Source organism: Mustela nigripes, chromosome 1, assembly GCF_022355385.1.
Source record: "Mustela nigripes isolate SB6536 chromosome 1, MUSNIG.SB6536, whole genome shotgun sequence".
NCBI lineage: Eukaryota > Metazoa > Chordata > Mammalia > Carnivora > Mustelidae > Mustela > Mustela nigripes.
In genome coordinates this window covers 234,928,689-234,956,066 of record NC_081557.1, presented here as the reverse complement: position 1 = coordinate 234,956,066, position 27,378 = coordinate 234,928,689, and the positions used below count along the sequence as shown (strand labels likewise).

At 39.9% G+C, this 27,378-nt stretch overlaps 1 protein-coding gene across 1 annotated transcript in view; it reads right to left on the bottom strand.

Annotated features, from left to right (window-relative positions):
- Positions 1–27,378, bottom strand: part of WDR19 (WD repeat domain 19) — a 99,348-nt gene that overhangs the window by 39,297 nt on the left and 32,673 nt on the right. Inside the window, exons 10-21 of the mRNA XM_059382634.1 lie at positions 24,868–24,938; positions 24,233–24,405; positions 24,026–24,140; positions 22,579–22,685; positions 21,792–21,914; positions 14,608–14,757; positions 9,181–9,328; positions 8,847–9,051; positions 7,316–7,475; positions 7,005–7,115; positions 3,896–4,005; positions 132–189 (exon numbers count right to left, since the gene is read on the bottom strand). Of these exons, the coding sequence (XP_059238617.1) occupies positions 132–189; positions 3,896–4,005; positions 7,005–7,115; positions 7,316–7,475; positions 8,847–9,051; positions 9,181–9,328; positions 14,608–14,757; positions 21,792–21,914; positions 22,579–22,685; positions 24,026–24,140; positions 24,233–24,405; positions 24,868–24,938 (1,531 nt within the window). The remainder of the gene's footprint in view (positions 1–131; positions 190–3,895; positions 4,006–7,004; positions 7,116–7,315; positions 7,476–8,846; positions 9,052–9,180; positions 9,329–14,607; positions 14,758–21,791; positions 21,915–22,578; positions 22,686–24,025; positions 24,141–24,232; positions 24,406–24,867; positions 24,939–27,378) is intronic.

Sequence of the window (27,378 nt, the reverse complement as noted above, 5' to 3'; positions counted from 1 at the left end):
TTGCAAGGTTGCTAATAAACTGAAAAAGAGCTCACCTACCAGATACTGAATAAGAAGCAATTCAGACAATGCCTTTTTAAATGAAACTAACAAACCTGAAGATAATTACACATATCTTGATTCAAGGTTACCTTCTGATCACCAGTTATTCCTTTCTCATAATGAGCCAAAGCATTTACATAATCACCCCTGAAAGAAAAATCAGAGTGAATTTCAATACATAAATATGTATCATATTTACAAAGACAAGATTTAAAAGATAATCTTTGTCACTGGGTTGCTTGAGCTCACAAAAAAGATGTGATACACAACATACAAGTTTTTTTTTTCAAGTGCAGTTCATTTTAAAAATGATTATAGGGGCACCTGGGGGTGGTTCAGTCAGTTGAGCATCTGACTCTTGATTTTGGCTCAGGTCATGGTCTCTTGGGTCATGAGACTGAGCTCCATGCTGACCAAGGAAACTGCTTAAGATTCTCTCTCCCACCTCCCTGGGCTCCCTACCCCCATTGACTTGCGTGTGTATGCGCATGCACTGTCTCTCTCAAAAAATAATAAATCTGGATTATGTGAGACTATAAGGTACTTACCTTGTAGTATGTCAGGCATTTTGGGGGGCTATGTGATGGGACACTTCTGGGGGGGAATCCTTTGTGTTTAAAAAATTATTTTTTAAAATTTAAGTATAATTAACACACAGTGTTGTTAGTTTCAGGTGTACAATGATTCAACGAATGCGCCTCAGGGCTCATCATGGTAAGTGTACTGTTCATCCCCTCCACCTGCTTCACCCCCAAGCCATCTCCCCTCTGGCAACCACCAGTTTGTTCTCTATTTTTAGGAGTATGGGTTTTTGGTTTTTCTTCATTTATTTTGTTTCTTAAATTCCACATATGAGTAAAATCACACAGTATTTGTTTTTCTCTGACTTAATTTCACTTAGCGTTTTACCCTGTAGATCCACCGGTGTGGAGAACAAGACTGCACTCTTTTTTACGGCCAAGCAAACACCACATTGTGTGTATACACCACACCGTCTCACCCTCTCATCTGCCAGTGGACACTCAGGTTGCTTCCCCATGTAGGCTCTTGTAAATAACACTGCAGTAAATGTAGGATTGCATTCAACAATACGTCTTTTTGAATGAGAGTTTTCGGGTTTTTTTGGAGTAAATACCCAGTAGTGTGATTACTGGATCATATGATAATTCTGTTTTTAATTTTCTGAGGAATCTCCATGCTGTTTTCCACAGTGGCTGCTCCAGTTTGCATTTCCACCAGCAGTGCACGAGGGTTCCTTTTTCTCACATCCTCACCAATATCTGTTTCTTGTGTTTTCGATTTTAGCCATTCTGACAGGTGTGAGATGATACCTGATTGTGGTTTTGATTTGCATTTCCCTGATGCTGAGTGCTTTTCCACAGATCTCTTGGCCGTCCATATGTCTTCCTTGGAGAAATGTTTGTTTGTGTCTTCTGAATAGGCCACTTTTGATGATCTCTTTTTAGGCACTAAATGATAATCATGTGACCATGAAAATGAATGTATTTTCTAAGGCCCAATATTTGTAAGAAGAACATGTATTGAAGGGATCAGGGTAGACACGAAGGAACACACTTAGGATTACAGTATTGAGGGCCCTGGTTCTTACTGAGATAAAAAGTATTATACATAATATAAATAATAATAATACTCCCATAACTAATGCTAACACAAGTATGCATAGCCACAAAACCTATTTATTACCTTGCTTTGACTATCTGGGACAGAATGAATCCTGTGATTTGTGGCTGAGGCCCAACTGGAGATCCATCTTCCTCTGAAAATGGCACTAAGCTCCAAGCAAGCTCCATCTTTTATCAGCTGAGGCAAGTTATCCAACCTCCCTAAGCCTCACTCGGTTTCCTCACCCGCTAACCTACTTAGTTACTATGATTACAAAGGAAATGCTTGATCACTAGGGACTGGGTGTGTGTCTAGATCAGAGTCTAAATAGAAGTTAAAGTTTGGGGAATTGGTGGCAAGAAAGCGCTAGAAATTTTAAGAAATATCAACAACAAAGCACTGGCTTTCAACTGGCCTCAGCTCACCAGATTATAATATGCCAAGAGTTTGAGAGTTTGCTACAAAAGCTTCTATTTCCCCCCAAAGGGAGAAAATAAATGTCTTCTCCATGGTCCAAGGGTTTACTAGGGTGTCTGTGTTCTGGGAGGATATGGTGAGTCATCTCCCAGTGAAATGACCCTTTTCCCTTCAGCACAGAGGTTTTGTGCTCTAAGACCCTGTCACTGTCAGGATGGAGATGGAATGCCAAGGCACTGGGAGGCCGTGGCCTTTAGGTTATGCACTAAGACTGCAATTTGTCCTTTTTTTTTTTTTTTTTTTTTAAAGATTTCTATTTATTTATTTATTTGAGAGAGAGAGAGAGGGATCATAAGTAGGCAGAGAGGCAGGCAGAGAGAGGCAGGAAACAGGCTCCCTGCTGAGCAGAGAGCTCACTGCAGGGCTTGATGCCAGGACCCTGAGATCATGACCTAAGCCTCGAAGGCAGAGGCTTAACCCACTGAGCCACCCAATTTGTCCTTTTTAATATATGAAGTTACTTTTTCTTTTTTTAAATAGATTTTATTTTAAAATAATCTACACCCAACATGGGACTTGAACTTACAACCTTGAGATCAAGAGTCACAGGCACTACCAACTGAGCCAGCCAGGCGCCCTACCAGAGTTCCTTTTTAAGGGGCAAATATGTGACAAACTTAAATTGAGGTTGGTTACACAAGAAATGAAGTCTCTAAAAAGTTTTTATTTGCAAGATATAAAATTTCAAATAAGGGAGAACGGTTAGACATGAAAGACCACTTTTTGAAAGCATGATTTCTCCAGCTATAGTTTGCGTGAGCATATTCTCAGTGAATCCAAAGTCTGCTGAAAATAAAGTGGAACTATATAAAAATATTTTAAAAAAACCATTAGAACCATTTTTCCTTTATTCAAAGACCAATGCTTTTCCACATTTCACTATTTTTGAAATGGCAATGTATAATCAGTGTCAAAAGAAACTGTCCAGAGGTGTGATACAGTCGTTATTGTACATATCTGTGTGAACTGAATTTGTAAGAAAATTATTCACTTGAATTGTTTCTCCAGGTATTTGCCTTGGTAGCACTAAGCATGGCTGCCTGTGAGCTTAACAGTGGATTCTGAATGCTTCTACCATCACAGCAATGAAATAAAAAATCTAATTCTGTAATTAAGACTACCGACAAGACTGTCGAGCAACAAAGAGCATCAGAAAACTCTAATGCTCTTGGAACTGACTGTTTCGCAAGGTAGGAGAGATCTGTGAAGCCAACTCATGTAGCACAAAGGATTATTACTCAAGCGTTGAATGACCACCTGTGAAAAGCTTCTGGCTTGACTTTCAACCCAACCTTTATACAGATGCAATTCAACTTAGAGAGAGAAAAACTATAATTTTAAGCAAACAGGAGATGTACACCAAATTCTGTGGTTTTTTTCACTATGACTTGAAATTACACTAGAGAGCTGCAAAGTGTTCAAAGAGGTCAAGATCATGAACACAGGCTGTGAAAAGCAGTCCGCCCCCCGATACTATGCATAACTGTTGCTGGCCAAGTGTGATTCCAAACAGTAGCTAGATTCTTGGTGTAGGAAAAGGCTTACACCCAGGTTTCAATTTTGATGCTGAAAATGACAGTGGATAAAGGTCTGGACAAGCCTTTGCTAGTGAGAAAAGACAATTTTTTTGGAAGTACAGATAATACAGATTTTTATCCCTAACAAGAAATTATTCAGTCAATAGAGGGCAGTTTGGAATTGGGGATATTCAGCAGTTAGTGACTGACCAAAAAACATAAAGAGAAGGACTTACGTGAATTCAAGCTGAATAGCATATTCTTTTGATATAAACGGTATCTGGTCCGGGGCTAAGCGCTTTGCCAGTTGTAGCGCACTGTCCCAGTGCTGTAAATCCCTTCTCATCTATTGGGAAGACAGAGACCTTAGTTTCAAATGAACAAATTACTCTGCATTGTCACCATATAGTGCCAGTTTTACCAGAAGTGATTAGAAGAGCTTTTTGTTTAAAAAGTGGAACTTGAGGGGCGCCTGGGTGGCTCTGTTGGCTGGGTGACTGCCTTCAGCTCAGGTCATGATCCCGGAGTCCTGGGATTGAATCCCGCATCAGGCTCCCAGCTCCACGGGGAGCCTGCTTCTCCCTCTGACCTTCTTGCTCATGTTCTCTCTCACGGTCTCTCTCTCTCTCAAATAAATAAATAAAATCTTAAAAAAAAAAAGTGGAGGGACGCCTGGGTGGCTCAGTTGGTTAAGCAGCTGCCTTCGGCTCAGGTCATGATCCCAGCGTCCTGGGATTGAGTCCCACATCGGGCTCCTTGCTCAGCATGGAGCCTGCTTCTGCCTCTGCCTGCCATTCTGCCTGCCTGTGCTTGCTCTCCCTCTCTCTCTCTGATAAATAAATAAAATCTTTAAAAAAAAAAAAAAAGTGGAACTTGACCCTGGCAAGGATGACATAGTACTCAAACATACATTCTCTTTGGGAGTGATAGAGCTCCCACAGGGGTAAAACAGGTTCTTGGAGAGCAAAACCATCTTCGTATTTTTTTTCTTTTTTAAAGATTTTATTTATTTGACAGATAGAGATCACAAGGAGGCAGAGAGGCAGGCAGGGGTGGGGAGGGGAGCAGGCTCCCTGCTGAGCAGAGAGCCTGATGAGGGGCTCGATCTTAGGACTCTGGGATCATGACCTGAGCTGAAGGCAAAGGCTTAACCCCCGGAGCCACCCAGGTGTCCAAAACCATCTTACTATTACAATGGTTTGTGGTCCTCCAAAACTCAACCCCCCCCCAACAAAATATTATTCTTTTGGATTTAATTTTTACCCGTATGAAAAAATTAAATTGAATTAAAATCAATTCTATCAATTAAGGTTAATTTTTCTTATTAGAGGGAGAGAATTAAAAAAAATGAGAAATACTTAACTATAGGAATTGATGTTATTTATGAAACTATGTGACTAATAGCAAACATAAAGATAAAATGTGAACATGTGTTTCTTCCGGGCTCTTGTGGTCTTTTATCTGCATCTGGGACATAATTCCAAACATAAACTAATTCTTAAAGAATCTTTTGGAGTTCATTCCTCACTTTAGTCACACTTTGTAAAGAATTAATAATAGCTAACATTTTTCCAAGTGCTATTCTTTGCCAGGTACTATTCGAGGATATTAGCTTGTTCAATTTTCCTAACTGGGCCTTTTGCAAGGAACTTTTCTTGTACCCATTTTAGAGATCCAGAAACGGAGGCAAAGAGAGGCCAGTTTTATAAACAAAGTTTGATATACAGAGCTAAGCGGCAGGGCCATGCCTCTGACCTCTTTACCTGGCTAACTCCTCAACTTTCACACTGAGGTTAAAAGAATGACAGGTACAGGCACCCCTCCCCACCCCTCTCCACCCATCACCTCAAATCCTTTACAAATCTGGTAACAAACAGCAAGTGCTCACAGCTAAATGCAGAGGAATTAAGGTGACATTTTCCCTTTCATATCACAACCATATTCCTACTTGGCCTGTGTACCAGCCCAAGTTCTGAAAATTTCTCAGGGTGTCGTCAATTGTTGCAAATAATATAAAATTATTTAAATTTTTTGTTAGAACAAAATTAATTCAGTTCACTTAAAATTTAAAGGTGTTTTTTTTTTTAAAATTTATTTGATAGAGAGAGAGAGAGATCACAAGTAGGCAGAGAGGCAGGCAGAGAGCCAGATGCAGGGCTTGATCCTAGGACCCTGAGATCATGACCTGAGCCAAGGCAGAGGCTTAACCTACTGAGCCACCCAGGCACGCCAGTTCACTTAAAATTTAAAAATGGAAATTTGCTGTCGAGTAATTTGAAAAAAATGAAGTTGTAAAACCAATAGCAAGTATTTTTTAAAACACCTCCTCTGTGTAATTGAGCCAGTGCTGATTTGAGGTAGGATAACGTTAATGACAATAGTTATCACTTTGCATCTTAACTATTTTTAAAAAGATTTTATTTATTTATTTGTCAGAGAGAGAGAGAGACAGCATGAGCCAGTAGGGTGGGGGCAGAGGAAGAAGCAGGGTCGCCACTGAATAAGAAGCCTCATGTGGGACTCGATCCCAGGACCCTGGGATCATGACCCAAGCTGAAGGCAGACACTTAACTGATTGAGCCACCCAGGCATCCCAGGGTCTTTACTATTGATCACGCCGTGCCCCAAAGGATTTAGCCTCATTTTAAAATCTTTATAACAATCCTATAGACCAGATATTTTCCCCCTTACTTTAAAGAAATGGGACCAGGAGATAGAAAGATTAAATAACTTGTCCAGGTTGATACAGAGCTGGGATCTGAACCCCTAAAGTCCCTGTTCTTAACTGCTATTCTATATAGTCACTTGGCCCTTGCACTGATCTGGGTTCTTCCGTCTGTTCTAGTCCTTCCCCTGCAATGCTCAGCTCTGGGAAAGTAAGCTCCTTGGTAAACCTCTCAGTGCACAACAGAATCTCATACGCCAAGTAAAAGATACATGCACCTCAGTGTCCCCATTTGGCAATAGAGACAATAACTCTCTCCTGGGATTGCTGTGAAGGTTAACTGAGTTAAAAATATATCAAGTGCTTAGTAAAGTGCCCGTCACATGTGGGCTCTTGATAAACGGTACCAGTGCATTTTTGTAAATGCATGGTGCATGCATTTTTGTAAATTACATAATCTGTTCCCTTCGGACACAACTGAGACTTGAAATTATTTGGTAACATTACAATTACATGCTTTTTGCGGTTCCACAGAACACAGAATGAAAGTATTTTTTTAATTAATGAATACTCAGGGGTCTTAAAGCTGAAAAGTCTAAATTTCAGGAGGGGGAAGGCATAAGGCTTCCGGTGCTGAACAATTCTAACTACGTTCTTCCCAGCTTTATCTGCTGCCATACCTCCAGTGCAGCAATAGGACAGCTGGATGCAAGGTACAGGTCCTGAGCCAGGTTGAAATCACTAGTAAACATGGCAAGATGTCCCGCCAGAAGATTATAGTCTTCTATTCCCTACAAATAAAAGCAGTTTTAATGAGAAGAAATAGAAGTGTTTCATTTTTTTTTTTTAAGCCTTTGCTTAGTAGGAAGTGGTTAAGGTTCTACCAATTAACTTGCTGATGAGTTAGGTAAGACTAATTGCGGAAACTTAACATGACTGAATACATGCCATTTAAATCCGAATGCAGTGAGTCTCAGGAGATGCTGCTTACCTTTATCTGTTCCAAGGACATCACCATGCCCACGTTTCTGATTGTCCGATAGACGCGGATGGCAAACTCCACTTCCATGTGATGGAGACAGGCTCTGGCCAGCTCATTCCAGGCAGTGTGATCATTCAGAAGCTTGCACATTTCCCAAGCATCAGAAAACCTAGCATTTCAACATACTGGATTCATCAGGGAGCTCTATTTGCCCCCTGGTTGGCAATTTTCAGGTTATATGTATTATCATGTTGGGTCTTAAATTTTGCAAAAACACTTCTTCATCTGTCATCCTCATTTCCAAGTTACGAAAAACTATATAAACTTTTCTTCAATCTTTTTTCTTGGACGCCTTCTTCTCCTTCTTCCCCCCTGGCTTGGGCTCTCTCTCACTATCTACCTCTTTCAAATAAATAAAATCCATTTTACAAAAATGTTCTTTAAATATATTTTTTTAATGTTTTTTAAACATTTAAAAATTTTAAACTTCAATATTTATTTATTTATTTATTTACTAGAGAGAGAGGCAAAGAGAGAGAACACTCGCAAGCAGGGGTAGCAGCAGGCAGAGAGAGAGGGAGAAGCGGGCTCTGATGCAGGACTCGATCCTAGGACCCTGGAATCATGACCTGAGCTGAAGGCAGATGCTTAACTGACTGAGTCCCCCAGGTGCCCCCTGACTGGTATTTCAAGGGTGGTGACTAGATGAGATTGTCATGAGGCTATCAGTCGAGAGGGTGGGTCAGGGAGTGCTTAGAGTATGAATTTTTCAGAGTGAGGGCCCGTGTTAGTGGTGGGGAGTACGGGGCAGTGGGGAGGAAAAGGTCTGGGGTGTGGGTGTGCGTTGGTGTCGGTGTGTGTGTTGGGACATGTGCATGTGGGATTAGGACTGGGTTGGAAAGCGGAGGCTGGGGAAGATGAGCTGTTTTAAACAGAGCGAGTGTGAGGGGCTCACGGACTCCCAAACACAGCTGGTGGCTAGCGGTACATACCGCGTAAGTGGAAGATGCATGTTCTACAGTCCGCCTCTTATGAATGCTATTGGAGCCGTGTTAGTAGGGGAGATGCACTCAAGAAGAATCATTAGAGAAGAGAAGAGGGGGCTCATGGGACCCTAAGGAACAGCAACATGTAAGACCACGATGGAAACCACAATGGAAAGCTCACAGCGGCTATTAACAGGTCATTTCCCCAGCAAGGAGAACCCAAACTTCTTATGTCAACATTAGGATACTGTTGAAATCATGAGGCTTATTAATTATTAATTATATAATTATTAATCATTCATTTCACTGTAAGTGTGCTATTTGGGTGATGAGGAACCTCTTTTTTTCTGAAGGGCTTAGGACAGTTGCACTTCCTTTAGAATTTACACACAGTCTCCGCCCCCCTACCTGGTTTTCTTATCTAAGCCTCCCAATAATCCTGTAAATGATGGAAATACTGTCATCTCCCGCTACTTTAATAGGATTTGACCTTTAAAAAGCACAAAAGCAAACTTGACACTCAGGAGAAGGGGAGAAGCCTCTGGAGTCCCTACCTTTTGAGCATTAAAGTCTGCGACAGCATTTGCCGCAGCTCGCTCGGCCCCACGTCTTTTAAACTGTCAAGGAACTTGTGGGTGCTTAGGTAGATGTTGTTTATTTTCCCGCTCTGCGTCTGGCAGGTCAGCTCTCCGTTAAACAACAGCAAAGGTCTGTGAGAGAAGGGCACTTTGGTGCCTCCGGCCAAGATGACCTTGGACCCTAGATTTGAAAACAGACACCTTAATGTTAAAAGAGGATCTTTAGCCCATAAATCAGAAAGGAATGCTTTAACTTCACTGTCACGGAAATTTATTTACCAACAACTGCACAAGAAAAATGATTACGTACCTTGTATCGTGTCCTTGTGGAAGACGTAAGTGTACACCTTATCGTCATCATAGGCAATAAATACGCCTTTATCCATCGGCCAGTTTTCCCAAAGAACACCTTTAATGGTTGGTGAAAAGTCTGGAATCTCATAGGTAGCATCATTAACCTACGAAACAGGATTTACAGATCTGCCCCAAGTCTGTACTGTAACTGTCATCGCTGGCCTGGTTAGGGGCGTGTTTGCTGCCTTGGCGGCCCGCAGCTTTCCCACCTCGTTCACCCCAGCAACACTCCAGCCAGAGCGGGAAGGAAAGTTCCTTTTCCTATTCCTTTACTAGATCTGGCTTGAAAAAAACCCCGGGGTTTGTATGGCAAATCAAGACTTTTATCTAAAACTTGGTACAAAAAATTAAATTAATTAAAAAAAATTTAAAATTTAAAATTTAAATTAAAAAAACGGTGCATTTTCAGGAAAAATGGCAAGTCTGGACACAAAAGCTTCAACTTAATAAAACAAACAAAAAAAGATCAAAGCTGCTGAACACAACAGAAGTTTAAACTATGAACACACTTGTGTTGAGAAAATTTTCAATACCTGGCATAGAAATGGTCCAGCTAGAGAAGAAACTAATTAATTCATACATATCTGGAAAGCAAATAAACTCCACTGGGTCTGTTTTATTTCAAAGCCTTCTCTAGAACACACGCCAATAAATATAAAATGTACTGTTAGTGATATAAGCTATTAAAAAAAATCAATGTACATATTCCACCGACCTCCACACACAGGCTTGTATCCTCTCTGAATGTGCAGCTGAGCCATACCCCCTCCTCCCTCCCTTAACTTGCATCTTGCTTGCAAAATAAGAAGGAAATGTAAGAACACAGACTAGCTAATACTCTAGAGCTGAGCTGTGCAACAGAGTAGCCACTAGCTCATAGTCCGGTGCTCTCTAAAAGCTGAAATGTGTCTAGGCCGACTGAGACGGAAGTTTAGATGACCCACTAGATCTCAGGGAGCTAGTACGAAAAAGGGAGTAAAACATTTCAGTCATATTTTATATCGATTACATACCGAAGTATTAATATTGGGTTGAACACATTAACATCAATTTCACCTATTTCTTTTTATCTTCTTGTAAAAAAAAATGTGGTTAGCAGAAAATTTAAAATTATATGTAGTTCTAATTATGTTTCTAATAGTGCTACTTATCAGGCATTGTGCTAATTACTTATTTATATACAACCTGATTGAATTCTAACCTTATACTGTACAAGATAGGCATTCTTTTTTTTTTAAGGTTTTATTTATTTATTTGAGAGAGAGATAGCAGAGCACAAGAGAGGAAGAGGGCACAAGCAGGGGGAGGGGAAGAGGGAGAGGGAGAAGCAGGCCCCCTGCTGAGCAGTGAGCCCAATGTGGGGCTCGAACCCAGGACCCCGAGATCATGACCGGAGATGAAGTCAAACACTTAACTGACTGAGCCAACCAGGTGCCCCCAGGGTAGGCATCCTTATGCCCATGTTGCGGAGAAAGCAGCTCAGGCACAGGAAATTTGCCCAGAGTCACACAGCTAGTAAGCTGAAAAGCAGGACTTGGTTGCAGTACGCAGACTGCGCCCCAGCCTATGCTTAGACTTATGCTTCCAACCACTGCTTGACACTGATCCTAGGTTTATGCAGATGGTGCACAGTGCCACCAGACTGGGGGTAGAATTTTTTTTAAAGGTAACCTTTTATTTTATTTTATTTATTTGACAGAAAAAGAGAGAGTGACCAAGAGAGAGCATGAGCAGTGGGTAGAGGGAGAAGCAGGCTTCCCACAGAGCAGGGAGCCTGATTCGGGCTTGATCCCAAAACCCTGGGATCATGACCTGAGCCGAAGGCAGATGCTTAACGACTGAGCCACCCAGGAGCCCCAAGGTAACCATTTCTTCAGTGCGTATTACATGGCAGGCACATACTAAACGCCTTGTGCACCTGGTCCCATTTCATTTTTACGTAACAAGCTACAGAGTAGGTAGATCTGCACCCATTTTTGGGGTACCTGGGTGGCTCAGTAGGTTAAGCCTCTGCCTTCAGCTCAGGACATGATCTCAGGGTCCTGGGATCGAGCCCCACACTGGGCTCTCTGCTCAGCGGGGAGCCTGCTTCCCTCTCTCTCTCTGCCTGCCTCTCTGCCTACTTGTGATCTCTGTCTGTCAAATAAATAAATAAAAAATATTTTTTTTAAAGAAAAAAGAAGAACTGCACCCATTTTATCAATGGTGAAACTGGGATTCCGATCAAAGCAAGGACTCTGGAGGAAGTCACCCCGGGCTCAGACCACAGATGCCATTTTCTGACTGTGTGACCTGGGACTGTGTGTCCCAGGTCACACAGTCAGAAAATGGCAAGCCCAAGTGAGCCCAGGCATGGAGCTTGGGCAGCTCGGACAAAGACCCTGTTACAGAAAGGGGATTTGTCCAAGAGGGATTTCCTGACCAAGCAGAGAGAACTCAGGGGTTATCTTGCTATTCATGGCATTTGTCCTCATTTGTTCTGTGACTGGGAGAGGAATGGGTTGAATTAAGAATTGGCCCATTGAGAATTTTGCTTCAATAATCCAAGAGCTCCTGTGGGGAAACTGTTTCATTTATCAAATGTAACAAAGATTTATCTTTTCAAACCTTACTTTCTTCACCTGTAAAATGACCAATATTATGAGTATTTCTTGGGGGAGCCCATTGGTTGGCTCAGTCAGTAGGACATGCGACTGTTGATCTCAGGGTTATGAATTTGAGCCCTAGCTTGGGCCTAAAGTTTACTTAAAAAAGAAAAGGAAAAAATATATATATATACTTATCTCTGAGGCTGCCATAAGGAGTAAAAGACACCTGATATATGTAAGGCGTACTCAGCACAAAAATACTAGTTGTTATTATTCATCTGAAATCGAGGTCTGTTTGTCTTCAGACTCCATGCACTTAACCACCACACCCTAACTATTTACGAACTTTCTGTAATATATCTCGTCATCCTTAATGGGCTTATAGAGAGTGACAGGGTACAAGGCTGTTATATTAGGGTGTTTGTAAGGAAAAAGTCACCCTCCCGATTCTACTGTATAATGTCAGTCGCTTCCTTACCACACACACAGTGCGGAATACTTGGTTGAATAAATATACGTATGAAGGAAACCTGCAAGTAAATGTAGGAATTTTAAAGAGCAGTACTGGTCATCTAAATAATTACATATTTTTTTAATTTATTTTAAAGATTTTATTTATTTGTTTGAGAGAGAGAGAGCATGAGCTGGGGGCAGGGGGTAGGGGCAAAGGGGTAGAGAGAAGCAGGCTCCCCACTGAGCAGGGAGCCTGGCGTGGGGCTCGATCCCAGGACCTGGGATCACCAGCTGAGCCCAAGCAGACGCTTAACGGACTGAGCCACCCAGGCGCCCCTGAATGTGATATATTTTCCTGTAAGTACACCACAGGAGCAGTGTTTCTCTCGGATTCACTGAAGCAGAGTAGAAGAGTGAACTGCAGTAGTAACGTGCTATGACAGGGCGAGTCATCAAATCAAATCCAACGCATGGCACACTGGGCTGGAGGCCAAGGCCACCTCCCGTGCCCTACCCTAGGCGGGGAGGTGGGGGGAAGACTGCAGCAGAAGCCCGCCTTCCCCTTCCCTGCCAAGCTCGCCTTAACTGTAGAAAGACTGGTGTAACTTACAGGAGGAATTCACTCCCTGGGATATTGTGCCCAACCACCTAAAATTCTAACCTGGCAGTGAGATCTTGCTTTAGATAAAAGCAAACCCGGGCCACAGGTGGGGTTAGGGAGCGCCTGTACTCTCAGCACAGTCCTGGCGGATTTGGGAGGATTCTGTTTCACCGGCACTTTTTTTCTTAACATGTAACGGATCGGCAGGTTAGAGTTGGAAACAGGAATGGGAATGGGCAGTGAGTGAGATAATTCTGGAACCTGAGGGGTTTAAGGGTGGTAAAGCAATAAAGAGGGGGGGCTTTAGCTAACACCTGCTAAGTAATTACCATGTGCCCAACCAAGGGTTTGGAGAACAACTCACTGAAACCTCACAGCCATGCCATGAGGAAGGTCACGTAGCCTCTTTAACAGAAATCATCAAGGAAAGGATAACTGTCACAGGTGGAAGAAAAGTGCATTAACTCGTTCAGACTGCTCTAACTCTTCACCCTTTCTGTAGAGGTCAGACCCCAGTTCTCACTTAACTCCGGCCAGATCCCTGCTTTCCCGCCTACCTTCTAGGTACCCTTGGCCGCAGCTTCCGTCTGTGGTGAGCCCAGGTGCAGGCAGCTCGGACAAGGACCCTATTACAGAAAGGGGGTTCGTCCAAGAGGGATTTCCTGATCAAGCAGAGAGAACTCAGGGGTTATCTTGCTATTCATGGCATTTGTCCTCATTTGTTCTGTGACTGGGAGAGGAATGGGTTGAATTAAGAATTGGCCCATTGGGAATTTTGCTTCAATAATCCAAGAGCTCCTGTGGGGAAACTTGTTCCATTTATCAAATGTAACAAAGATTTATCAAAGATAAAAAGAGGAAAAAAAGAAAAGAGTTGAAGGAAGAAAAGGAGAGACAGGAAGGAAGGAAAGGAAGAGAGAAAAGGAAGGAAGGAAGGAAAGAAAGATCATGACCTCTGTCTCGGGTCATGATCTCAGGGTTCTGGGATCAAGCCTGCATCTGGCTCCTGGCTCAGCGGGGAATCTGCCTTCCCTCTGCCCCTCCCCACCCTACCTGTGCTCTCTCTATAATAATTAAATAAAATCTTTAAAAAAAAAATGCCTCCAAGAGCAGCTGTAGGCTATGTGAACTGTGACCAAGAACACACTAAATCATTAACTGGACATCAAAAGTAAGTAAATGAAAAACCCAAGTACAGTAAATACAGTAAACCTATAAATACAGTAAACCTATCTCCTTTTTCTAAGGTATTTTTAAAAAAAAGTAAGGGGTGTATAAAAATAAGAGTAACTGATTCTAAAAAGGGTCTACCTGTTTTTAATCTATCATATACAAAAATATCTTTTCTTTCTGTTCAGGATCAATAAGGCAAGAGGAAAATCAAGTGAGATGGGCAGAAAGGAGTCCCTACCTCTGAAGCTTATTGCATATCTGGAGAGAAAAGTCACGTACATCAAGATATACTGTAATATTGTTCAGTAAATAAAGGTAAAGTGTACAGAATATAACTATTTTTCCATTTAAAGAATCTTTCTGAGACTGACACTATGAAAAACTGCAGAATAATGGAAAAAGTTTTCTTGATGTAAATAGTTATAAAAATGGATCACAAACATGATTTAACAAAGTACTCTAATCCTTCAACTAGTTATGGAACAATGATTTTTATATATAATACATATTAAAATACTTTTCTTTATATATTAAAAAAATGAATGCTTAAAAAATCTTCCAGACTTACTGGACAGTAGACAAATCCATCACTTTTTTCATCAATGAAAATTAATCTGGTTCCATTTGGGTCAGGAAAAATCTTTTTCACACCAACAGGATGTCGATAATCATTAACAAATTGCCAATCTTCGATGTAGAAATACTGAATAACACCAGTCTAAAGAAAAAAAAAATCCAGTAATAGGAATAAAAAGTTTGCAAGAAAATACTTTAAGCACTTAAACACACTTCCAATTTTAAGAGAAAATGTACCATATTTTTCATGCAGGAAGAGTCTAAAACTAGTATTTACTATATGTAAATGTACAGATCCAAGAGAGTAAGTGAGAATGTACATGTGATTCAACAGTTAGTTCTAATATTCTTAGTGCTATTGAAGTATAATTGATTTTCAGAGTTTCCATTTATAAGAAATATCTTCACTGTTTAAGAATAACTTTCAAATCATGTTATTTTTAAATATTCTTGCTGTTAATTAAGACCAATTAGAAGACTGAAATAAACAAAACCACCTCATGCAATCAACTGTATTTCTATATTTAGCAATGAACTATACATATGAAAATTTAGAAATATATTACCATTTATAATCACTCAAAAAAGATGAAATATTTAGGTATAAATTTAAGAAAACTTGCACAGGATTTGGATGCTGAAAACTATACAACCCTGATGAAAGAATCAAAGAAGATCTAAATAAATGGAGGGTATACAGTGTTCATGGATTAGAAGACTCACCATAATAATCATGTTAATTCTCCCCAATGAATACACAGTTTTAATATAAACCCATATCTTGGGTATAACCTAGGAATGAAATTCCTGGGTCATAAGGTAGCTATGTCTATTTATTTATCTATTTTTGTATAGATTTATTTATTTATTTATTATTTGAGAGAAGGGGGAGGGACAGAGGGAGAGGAAGAGAGAGAATCTCAAGCAGACTCCCCACTGAGCACAGAGCCTGAAGTAGGGCTGGAAAACATAACCCTGAGATCATGACCTGAGCCGAAATAGAGTCAGATGCTCAACCAACTGAGTCCCCCAGGTACCCCTATGTTTAATCTCTTACAGAATTACCAGAGTGTTCTGCCGAGCAGCTGCACCATTTTACATTCCCACCAGCAGCATATAAGAGTTCTGATTCCTGGGGCGCCTGGGTGGCTCAGTGGGTTAAGCCGCTGCCTTCGGCTCAGGTCTTGATCTCGAGGTCCTGGGATCGAGCCCCGCATCGGGCTCTCTGCTCTGCAGGGAGCCTGCTTCCCTCTCTCTCTCTCTCTCTCTGCCTGCCTCTCTGCCTACTTGTGATCTCTGTCTGTCAAATAAATAAATAAAATCTTAAAAAAAAAAAAAAGAGTTCTGATTCCTCTCCAACCCCCTCAACACTTGTTATTATCTGACTTTTTTGATTACAGCCTCATAGTGGATGTGATGAAGTCGTAACTTCACATTTACTTCTGGGTACTTATTACAGAGAAGTAAAAATTTGTTCACACAAAAACCTGTCTATGAATGTTTATAGAAGCTTCACGGGCAACAGTCAAAAATGAGAACCTATCCAGATGCCCTTCAATTGGTGAACGCTTAAACAAACTGGTATATCCATACCGTAGAATACTATTCAGCAATAAAAATGAACAAATTATTGTTGCACACAATGACTCAAATACATCTCCAGAGAAGTATGTGAGTGAAAAGAAGCAATCCCCAAAGGTTACACAGTGTATGATTCTACTTATGTAACACTACTGAAATGTCAGATTATAGAAATGGAGATTACAGTTGATCCTTGAACAACACAGAGATTAAGGTTGACCACTGACCACTCTCATCCCGACAGCTGAAAATGCATGTATAACTTTGACTCCCCCAAACTAAATTACTAATAGCCTACTACTGACTGGAAGATTTACTGATAACATAGTTGATTAACACATACTTTGTGTGTTAAATGTATTATATACTGTATTCTTCCAATAAAGTTAGAGAAAATATTATAAGAACCATAAGAAAAAATATATTTACAGTACCATATTTATTGAGAAAAAAATACATAAGTGGACAGGTCCTGCATTTATTGGAAAAAATCCACATACTAGTAGACTCCTACAGTTCAACCCCTGTTGTAACGCTTTTTTAACTATAACTTTGTTAGCAGGGATTAAGATTGGGGTGAGGGCAGTAGGCAAGTGAGTGTGTCTATAAAATAGCAACATGAAGGCATCCTTGTGGTTAAAGAACCATTCTGTATCTTGACTGTCAATGTTAATATCCTCACTATGATATGTAATAATATAATGTTACCATTGAGGGAAACTAGGAAAAGAGCATACTGGATCTCTCTGTTTTGTTTCTTACGTGGGATCACTTTGTATTGTTTCTTACAACTGCCTGTGACTCTATAATGATCTTAAAAAAAAAAAAGTTAAATTAAAATAAAAACACATAACATCTTGGGCTTCTTATTCAGGCTAAGATAGGGTAACAGCCAGGACTTAATTTCCCTACCCCAAACAACCAAAAACAGTAGACAAAAATCATGAAAAAGCAGTTTTCAAGATCCTGGAATGAGGCAACAAAGAACAATGAGTTCTGCCCAAGATTTTGGAAATACATCAGGTGAACCCTGCGAGCCCGCCAGCTTTTGCTTTGAGAGTTTTCAAGACATGGCAAAGGGAGGAGGATGCAGGCAGAGCATGGCTCCTCGAGCTGAGGAGATGCAGCAGAAAGTCTGGGGAGAACAGGTGGCCGTGGTTTGCAGGGCAGAGTACAAGAGAGAGAAGCCTGGAGAGCTGCAGGGGGTCTGCTGTGAGTCCTTAGCAGGTACTGATCCCTGCAGGCAAGTGAGAAAGCCACTAGGCCAGGGAAAGAACCATTCAAAGGGATTAGAGGGAACAGGACTGGGAATAGTAAATACTTCCAATGATCAGACTAGAAGAAATCACAGGGCACTGGGTAGAGAACTCAGAAAGATCAGAAGTGGGAATAATCAGCTAGAGACTGAGCAGTGTTTCACATCTGTCTAAGAAATCATAAAACCAGACTCAAAAGGGTCAAACTGTTTCTAAGTCAATTAACTGCATCCCAGAGCAAAGCTCAAGAGTATTTTTAGCACCTGAGTGACTCAGTCGATTAGGCGTTTGACTCTTGATTTTGGCTCAGGTCATGAACTCATGGGTCCTGAGACTGAGCCCCGCATGGGGCTCTGTGCTCAGCAGGGAGCCTGCTGGAGATTCTCTCCCTCTCCACCTCCCCAAGTTTGGGTGTAAAAAAAGAATATATTTAGGAATACAAAAATATCCTGCATCCCAAAAAGTAAAATTATCGGGTATGCAAAAAAGTAGAAAAGAGGAACCAGAGCTTAAAGGGGTTTAATATGATTGTGTATCTTCTATTATTTGATTTTATCTAATTTGTTGACTTATTAGCTACAACTCTATCATTTTAATGGTTGTTTTAGGTTTTGTAGTATGCATACAACCTGATAACAGGCAACTACAAAAGATCCACAGCTAAAATCATATTTAATGGTCAAGAATAAGACATAGAAAGCCACTTTCTCCATTCCTATTCAACAATGTAATAGAATAAAAGGCATCCATGGGGCACCTGGGTGGCTCAGTGGGTTAAGTGTCCGCCTCTGGTTCAGGTCATGATCTCGGGGTTCTGGGATCCAGCCCTGTGTCAGTCTTCCCACTCAGAGGGAAGTCTACTCCCTCTGGTCCGCCCGTCCCCCTGCTAGTGTTCTGTCTCTCTCTCAAATAAAATCTAATAAGTAAGTAAGTAAATAAATAAATAAATAAATGGCATCCATATTGAAAGGAAGAAATAAAGCTACATTCAGAGATGACATGATCATCTAAATAGAAAATCCAATGAATCTACAAAAAATTACTATTAACTACTCAGTGAATTCAGTTAGGCTGCACTATACAGGATTAATACCCCCAAATCTGTTGCATTTCTAAATGCCACAAATGAATAATCAGATGTTAACATTTAAAAAGTAGTACTATGCGTTAAAAATGTGAAAAATGATAAAATACAAAAATATGAACTACTTAAGGTATAAATCTGACCGAAGGGATGCTGGGACACTGAAAATACAAAAAACACTAAGAGAAATTAAAATCTAAATGAATGGAGATATATACCTCGTTCATTGGTGAGCAGATTTTGCTAAGGTGGCAATTGATCTGTAAATTCAACATGATCCCATTAAAATTCCCAGGAGCCCTTTTGTAAAAATTGATAAGCTTATCATAAATTCAAATGGGAATGCAAAGTACTGAGAACAGCCAAGACAACTTGGAAAAAGAAACTCAAAGTTGGAGGGCTAATGTGACCTGATTTCAAGACTTATTATAAAGCTAGAGTAACTAGAACAGTTTTAGTGAACTAAAACTATACTGTTTTAGTATAACACAGACGCATGGATTAATGGAATGAGGAATTCCAGAAAAAGACCCAAACACTCATGGACAATTTGATTTCTGACAAAAGTACAAAGGAGATTTAGTGGAGGAAGGACAATCTTTTCAACAGATAGTGCTGGGACAACTGGAATATCTTTAAACAAAAAAATGAACTTTGATCCATACCTCACAGCATAAATAAAAATTAACTCAAAATGGATCATAGACCTAAGTACAAAACATAAAACTGCAAAACTTATAGAGAAAAACACCGGAGAAAAACTCTGGGACCTTGGGATAGGCAAAGGTTACTTAGATATGACACCAAAACACAATCTGTAAAAAAATAAATTGGTACGTTGGAATTCATCAAAATAAAAAATTTTTTTCTCTATCAGCAACACTGTTAAGAGAATGAAAAGGCAACTGATGCACTGTGAGAAAATACTTAGAAAGCATATATCTGATAAATTACAGACTTGAATCCAGAATATATAAAGAACCCTCAAAAATCAATAATAAGAAAACAACCCAATTAAGAAATGGTCAAAGAAATTTGAACAGACACTTCACCAAAGATATACTGAGGCCAAACAAGCCCATAAAAAGATGCTGGTGGAGGGGGAAGGAGAGAGGGGGGAAAAGCAATCCACAGGAATCCATTAGGGAAAAGCAAATTAAAATCACAAGATTTCACTACATACTTAAGAGTGGGTAAAATTAAAAAGATTGACCATATCAAATGTCAGTGAGGATGTGGAAGAATTGGAAGGCTCACACTGCTGATGGGAATGTAAAATGGTACAACCAACATAGAGACAGTTTGTCAGTATCTTAAAAACTTAAACATACACATGCCATATGATATAGCCATTCTACTTGTTGGTATTTATCCAAGAGAAAAGAAAGCATATGTCCATGCAAAGGCTTGAACACGAATGTTTACAGCAGCTTTATTTGTAAATACCCCATACTGGAAATAATCCAGGCTGGAAACAACCCTGAACTGGAAACACCCCTAAAGTCCATCCTTAGGTTCATGGTTAAGCCGATTATGATAAAGATATACTATAAAATGCCACGCCAGCAGGAAAAAGGAATCAACTGATACACACAAGAGGAATGAATCTCAAAATAATGATACTGAATAAAAGAAGTCAGAAAGAAAGAAATGTATACCATGTGATTCCATTTACATAAAATTTTAGAAAACAGAAACTCATTTATAGTGACATGGGGGGTTGCAGGACAGGAAGGAGGAATTATAAAGGGGCTTGAGAAAACGTTTGGTGGTGATGACCATGTTCACTATTTTGATTGAGCAGATGGTGCTTCACAGGTACAGACAAGTCAAAACTTATCAAACTGTGGACTTTAAATACTGGTTTGTTGTGAATCAGTCATACCCCGCTAAAACTTTAAAAAACGTATTTTTAGAATCACTCAAGAAAGAGATTGAGATAAATGCTGACTTCCGGACAGACCACCACACCTTGAGTTCTCAATTCAAAATGCCGAGGGGAAGAGTGCAAAGAGTGGATTTTACATCAGGAGATACTGGCCAAGATCTGCATCTGTTACAAACTTACTAACCTCTTAATCTTCAGTGTTCTTCAGTCTCTAAAACTTCCCTGCTTATTTTATAAAACTAATGAGATAAAACAAGCGAGATCAGGGTTTTATAAACTGTTACATCTCGCATAAATGTACTACATTTGCTATTATTTACCATATCTCTTACTACTTTATTGGACATGTGAAACCTACCGTACTGACGTATATTAGTATTAGTATTTAGGTTGGACTTAAAGTCTCTCTTACGGCCATAAGCATGTGGTAAAGACATGTTTACTTTAGAAAGCAGTTTAAAGGGAGAAAATGAAGTGTTTGAAACAGTCAATAATTGGTTTCCTACTGTGGAAAACTGTGACCTTCCTACCTTTACTAAATTCTTCTAGAGATTCAACAAGACAACAGGTATGATATGCTTTGAAAAAATCTTTGAAAGCCTTTTACGAATGTAAGATGTTATTACTATATGTTTTATGTCCATCCGGCTAGTACAATATTTAGAGGTCTAGCGTACTGGTGGTTCAAAGGACCAAAGATCAGGGCACCTGGGTGGCTCAGTTGGTTAAGCGTCTGACTTGATTTCAGCTCAAGTCATGATCTTAGGGTCATGAAATCGAGCCCCGCATCAGGCTCCACACTTAACCAGGCGTGGAGCCTGGTTAAGATACTCTCTCTTCCTCTCTCTCTGTGCCTCTCCCTCCCCAGCTCATACTCTCGCTCTCTAAAAATATAAAACAAACAAGCAAACAACAACCCAAAGAGTAAAGTGGGATTCTCAATATTCAAATAATTTTGCCATTTGTTAGTAGGCATTGGAGATCTAAAGTTCAATGATATGTCTTATGTTCATCACCAAATTAGATCCCTAAAGCAACTAGATAAGGAAAATGCGTCTTGGAATGGGTTAAGTAGCACCTAGCAAGTAAGAAAACTGCCAAGTATGAGAATCTGACCCCAGATTTTCTAGACTCCAAAGTCTGCTCTTTTCACTCTGCCATCAAAATTGTTTATATAATCACAAAAGCACTTGCTACTAGCAAATCCGGGGACCTATGTGCTGTACGTAAGTGTATATAGGAGGTAAGGTATATATGTCACATACGTACACCTATATGTATGTATATATTACACACACACACACATATATAAAAAATTAAAAATTAGAAATTCCCCTATGTTCTATATTAAAGAAGCCAATACATACATCTGTACCATAGATGAGGAAATCAGCAGTTAAGGCATGGCATAAAATACGGCACTTATCGTCCACTGCTGGGAAAAGCCGGGTCTCACGTTCTTCCTGAGCATCCAAGATTTCACTTTCTATCTAAAACAGAAAGACATAAAGAATAACAGTAGCTCATAGATTGAAATAAAGTTGCTCTGCACCATCTAGGGAGACAGAAGAGAGTAGTCTTCTTAAGTTCGATTAAACATTCAGACTCATCGGACTACCCATCTATCGAGAAAGACATCAGACAGGAACCCAGCTCGCCAGCAGGGCAGCATTAAACATCCCTCTTGAGTGGAAATAATCTTTGCAGCCGGCTCTCCAGGGGTCTGGTTTCCCAGAAGCAAAGAGCCAAGAAATAGATGTAGGAGATGCCCCCTTGCTTAGAAGACCCATTATTTCAGGAGCCGGTATCTTTTGAACAATTTTATAAGTATCATTTCAAGGAACCCCACAAGTGACCTGCCCAACTGTGTAAGTCAATTCATGGCAGGGAGCCCAGACATAGAAGGTTCCCATCAGTTTTTAGTTTTCCACTAGATGCACTTTACCACCAGCGCAAGAAAGTTAAGTGAGCATCTCATGCAGATGGGTGAAGAGTTTTGTTAGTCCTTCATCTACACTTGACTTTCTAGCTAGTCTGTATGTGGTTGCTTCCTGAACAAAGTTCTTGGTAATCTGACATTAGGCTGTTCCTCCGCATCACTAATTGGAGTCATCCAGAGTCCCCAGGGCTCCAGGACTTCAAAATTATACTTACTAAATGCAACTGGACTTTGCCTTCAAAAAGTGCGGCAGCATAGTCCGAATGAAGGCAAACACTGGCAACTGTCCCCAGATATTCCACATCTTTCAGTTTTTTAACAGCTGTAGCAATAAAAAAATGCATACACATTAAAATATATCACATTAAGATTGCATTAAGTTTGCAACTAATTTTTAAATGGGTGCCTTTTTTTTTTTTTTTAAAGATTTTATTTATTTATTTGACAGACAGAGATCGCAAGTAGGCAGAGAGGCAGGCAGAGAGAGAGAGGAGGAAGCAGGCTCCCTGCTGAGCAGAGAGCCCGATGCGGGACTTGATCCCAGGACCCTGAGATCATGACCTGAGCCGAAGGCAGCGGCTTAACCCACTGAGCCACCCAGGCGCCCCAAATGGGTGCCTTTTTAAAGGGTACTCTGAATCTAAAATTTTTATTTTAGCCATTCTAAAGAAAACCGTAGTTGTCACATAAGTTTGCCTTCAGGAATTCCCTAGTGATTCACATGAAACAAAGGAACAGAAAACAAAATTATACATGAAACCACCAAAAATTTCACTTGAATGACCCTAAGCTTAAGGGTATACTCTAGCTGAGGCTGTATCTCCAGCTGGCTGAGGGTTATCTGACCTCCAATGAGGAGAAAAAGCCAGGTTCCCTTCAGATGCTAATGGTCACAACGTAAAGAATAAAAGGTAGGGGGGAGGGACCCAACTACCAGCCCAAGGAGTGCCTAAGAAAGTCACTGTGCAAAGTACATCGCATTTAATTTCCTTTAGTTTTCCTTATGAATCCTTGACCCCTACGTGTAGAAGAATCCTCATTTTTCTGGATGAAGGCTTCTTCTTCTTTTTTTCTTTAATTTATTTTTAGAGTGTTCCAAGATTCATTATTTATGCACCACATCCAGTGCTCTACACCAAGGCCCAGAGGGGTAGAAAATTGGTCTACAGTCACCTCCAAGAGGCAGCTGGGGAATTTACACTCAGGGCCTCATTCTAAAGGTCATACTCCGCCCACTATATGAAGCTATGCTCACTACAAAGGTTAAGAATAAAATCTTTCCAAAAATTATGCACAATTTTTAGAGGATTCACAAAACTGTTTAAGCTTCTTAAGAAAGAGCTGAAGCGGGGCGCCTGGATGGCTCAGTGGGTTAAGCTTCTGCCTTCAGCTCAGGTCATGATCTCAGGGTCCTAGGATCAAGTCCCTCGGGCTCTCTGTTCAGGGGGGAGCCTGCTTCCCCCCACCTCTCTGCCTGCCTCTCTTCCTACTTGTGATCTCTCTCTTTCTGTGTCAAATAAATAAATAAAATCTTTAAAAAAAAAAAAAAAGCTGAAGGAAAAGCGTGAAAGGCCTGGTCTTCAAAAGAACCTTTCAGCGCTCCCCAATCAATAATAGAAGTTATACACCAGATAAGACGATGACAACTGGTTTGAGACTTGCCATTCTCTCCAAGGACATAAAACCAAGCTCGATTATTCATTCCCACGGCCAGATGATAAAGCCCAACCGCTACGAAGTTGGGCTCCACATCAACAGAAACTGTGATCGGCAGCTCCTATAATGCAGGAAAGGAACAGTAGCAGATCAACTGTTGCAACTGCTGTGATTTTACTAACGAATAAAGTCAAAATAACACCATTTTCATACCCCTTCCACGGGGTTGGCTACTGTGACTTCAAGCAGGGAGGTGAGGTACGCAATCCTCGTGCTGCAGGCAGCCCCAAGTATGGGAAGCTTGGTCAAGAAAACATGCAGTGAGCCCCTTTGGGTAGACAGTGCCAACAACTGGCCATCATCTGTCCAGGACAAGGTGCCCAACCCTGAAATGATTGACAGAATAAAGGATCAAAAACAAGTAATGTTGTTGCAGGCAAACAAGCATTTTCACGTAAGCTGCAGAAAAGTGTGAGTAGGAAAACATTCTCTTCAGACATAAAAATCTTCAAGTGCTGTCTTTCATAGTTAAGTCTGTACAGAATAAAACTTTACCACGGATAGGCATGTGAACATGACCATCGATTCATTCCGTAGTGGCCCAAAGGGAAAGGATGTAAGAATTTAGGTTTTATAACTGAAATTGAGATTAAACTGACTATAAATCTTTAGATCAAAGTGGACTTACGGGCTTCTATAATTACTAAAATAAGTAAGTTATTTTAGGGAACTCGCATGAAGGGTGATAATTTTATTCCTCCTATAATGAATACAAATCAAATAATAATAAACACATTACTGTAATACTGCAGTGATAAAATGTCACTCTGCTTCAGAAAAATTAATACCTTTATTCTCATCATCCAGGTTGATTATAGCATACATGTCCTTTAATTCTGCCAAGTCATGAATTTTAATGCTGAAAAATGAAAAAAAAAAAGAGTAAGCTACAGAACAGGTCAGGGTTTTCCAGAAAGGGATGTGAAGGATAATCTATTGGGTCAAGACAAGAAAATAATAGAATTTCTATAATTGTATTTTATCTTAAAAAATATCCCTCTGGGGCGTGGTGTTTGAGTCTGGGTCTGGCTTAATTCTCAGATCTATAGTTTCAGGAACAAGGTTTAAGTTGCCCTGAAGAAAAGTTTGAGTAGGAAAACATTCTCTTCAGCAGCACTAATTATTGTAAGAGGAATAAGGTTTCTCTTTGCAATGTGCTCCCCCCATCGCCCTGACTTCTTTCATAGAAAGAGCATTCAATTTGGAATCACAAGGCATAGGTTGAAAGCTCTGCAAAACTGGGGACATATTACTCTATAGGGTTACAGGGAGAGCAGGTGGGTTCAAGCCACTGAAAGCCGTGTGGCACACTGTTAGCCCCTAACGGCTGCAAGATTATCTTTCTTCCTTGGCTCCTTTCCTCTCCTCACTCTGCCCTCCCAGGGGTTTCCCTTTATATATTTCCCCTCCTTGTTTTCACTTCATTTTTTATTTTGGTAGAATTGTAAATCTACATGCAGTTGTAAGAAATAATACAGAGACTGTATATTCCCTCCTCCTTTCCCCCAAATGATGACATCTTGAAAAAATATAGGATAATATTATAATCAAAATATTGACATTGACATAATTCATGAACCTTTTTCAGATGTCCCAAGTTTTACTTATATTCATTGTGTGTGTGTGTGTGTGTGTGTGTGTGTGTGTGTGTGTGTTTAGTTCTAAGCAATTTTATCACATGTAAGATTCTTGAGACACACAACCACAGTCAGGATATAGAATATATCCACAACCACAGTCAGAATACAGAATAGTTCCATCATCACAAGTCACTACAAGTCAGGATATAGAATAAATAGTTCCATCACCACAAGGACCCCTTATGTTGTCCTTTTATAAACACACTTAAACTTCTTCCTCCTCTAGGTTCTGGTCATCCTTCACAGCATTTGATGGCATCACTATTTTTAATACACTAATACTGTGTGTTTCTCCGTTTTATTTGGGTCTTCTTTCAACAGCATTTTGGAATTTTCAGCACACAGACCCCTCCATGTTCTGTTAAGGTGATATCTAAGTATTTCATTTTCTTCAGAGTGATTAAAAAGACATATTTTTAATTTGATTTCCACATGTTTGTTGCTAGTATATAGAAACGTGATCGATCTGTGTGTGTTGATCTTTGATTCTGAAATCTTGCTGCACTCATTAATTAGTTTTAGTTCTAGGTGTTTGTTTGTAGATTCCTTGAGATTTTCTACATGAGCAATCATGTCAACTACAAATAGAAATCGTTTTACTTTTTTTTTTTCCAAACTGGATGCATCTTATTTCTTTCTCTTGTCTTATTGTAGTGGCTAGAACTTTAAATATTAGGTTGCATTTGAGTAGTGAGAGTAGGGGTCCTTATTTTGTTCCCAATCTTAGGGGCAAGCACTCAGACTTTCACTATGAAGTATCATGTTAGCTATAAGTTTTTTGTAGGTGTTCTTTATCAAGTTGAGGCAAATCCCCTTTATCCCTAACTTAATGAGAACTTTTATCATGAATGGGTGTTGGATTTTATGAAATAATTTTGTGTCAAATGATATGATCATATGGTTCTTAAGCTGTTGGTATAGTTACTTTGTTGATTTTTTAATGTAAATAAGCCTTGCATACTTGGAATAAATCCCAGTTGGTCATGAGGTGGAATTCTTTTCATATATTGCTGAATTCAGTTTGCTAAGTTTTGTCAAGGATTTTGTGTCCAGTTTCATGAGAGAGATTGGTCTCTAATTTTTTAAAAAATTTTCTTTGATTCTGGTATTGGGGTAATGCTAGCCTTACAAAATAAGTTGAGATGTGTTCCCTCCACTTTTATTTTCTGAAAAGATTTTATAAAATTGGTGTGAATCCTTTAAAAAATATTTGATAGACTTCTCCAGTGAAACCACCTGAGCCTGGAAATTTTTAAGGGGTGAAAAATTATTCTTTGATTTCTTTAAGAATTATAGGCTGATTCAGATTATCTGTTTCATTTGGGTTGAGTTTTGATAGTCAGTGGTTTTTAAAAGAATTTTTCCAATCTTTTAAATTGTCAACTTCCTGAGTTGTTTGTAGCTTCCACACCTGTAGTGATAATCCTATTTCATTCCTGATATTGTTTTTTTTTTAAAGATTTTATTTATTTATTTGACAGAGAGAAATCACAAGTAGTCGAAGAGGCAGACAGAGAGAGAGAGAGAGGAGGAAGCAGGCTCCCTGCTGAGCAGACAGCCCCATGTGGGACTCTATCCCAGGACCCTAAGATCATGACCTGAGCCAAAGGCAGCGGCTTAACCCACTGAGCCACCCAGGCGCCCCTGTTTGTTTGTTTT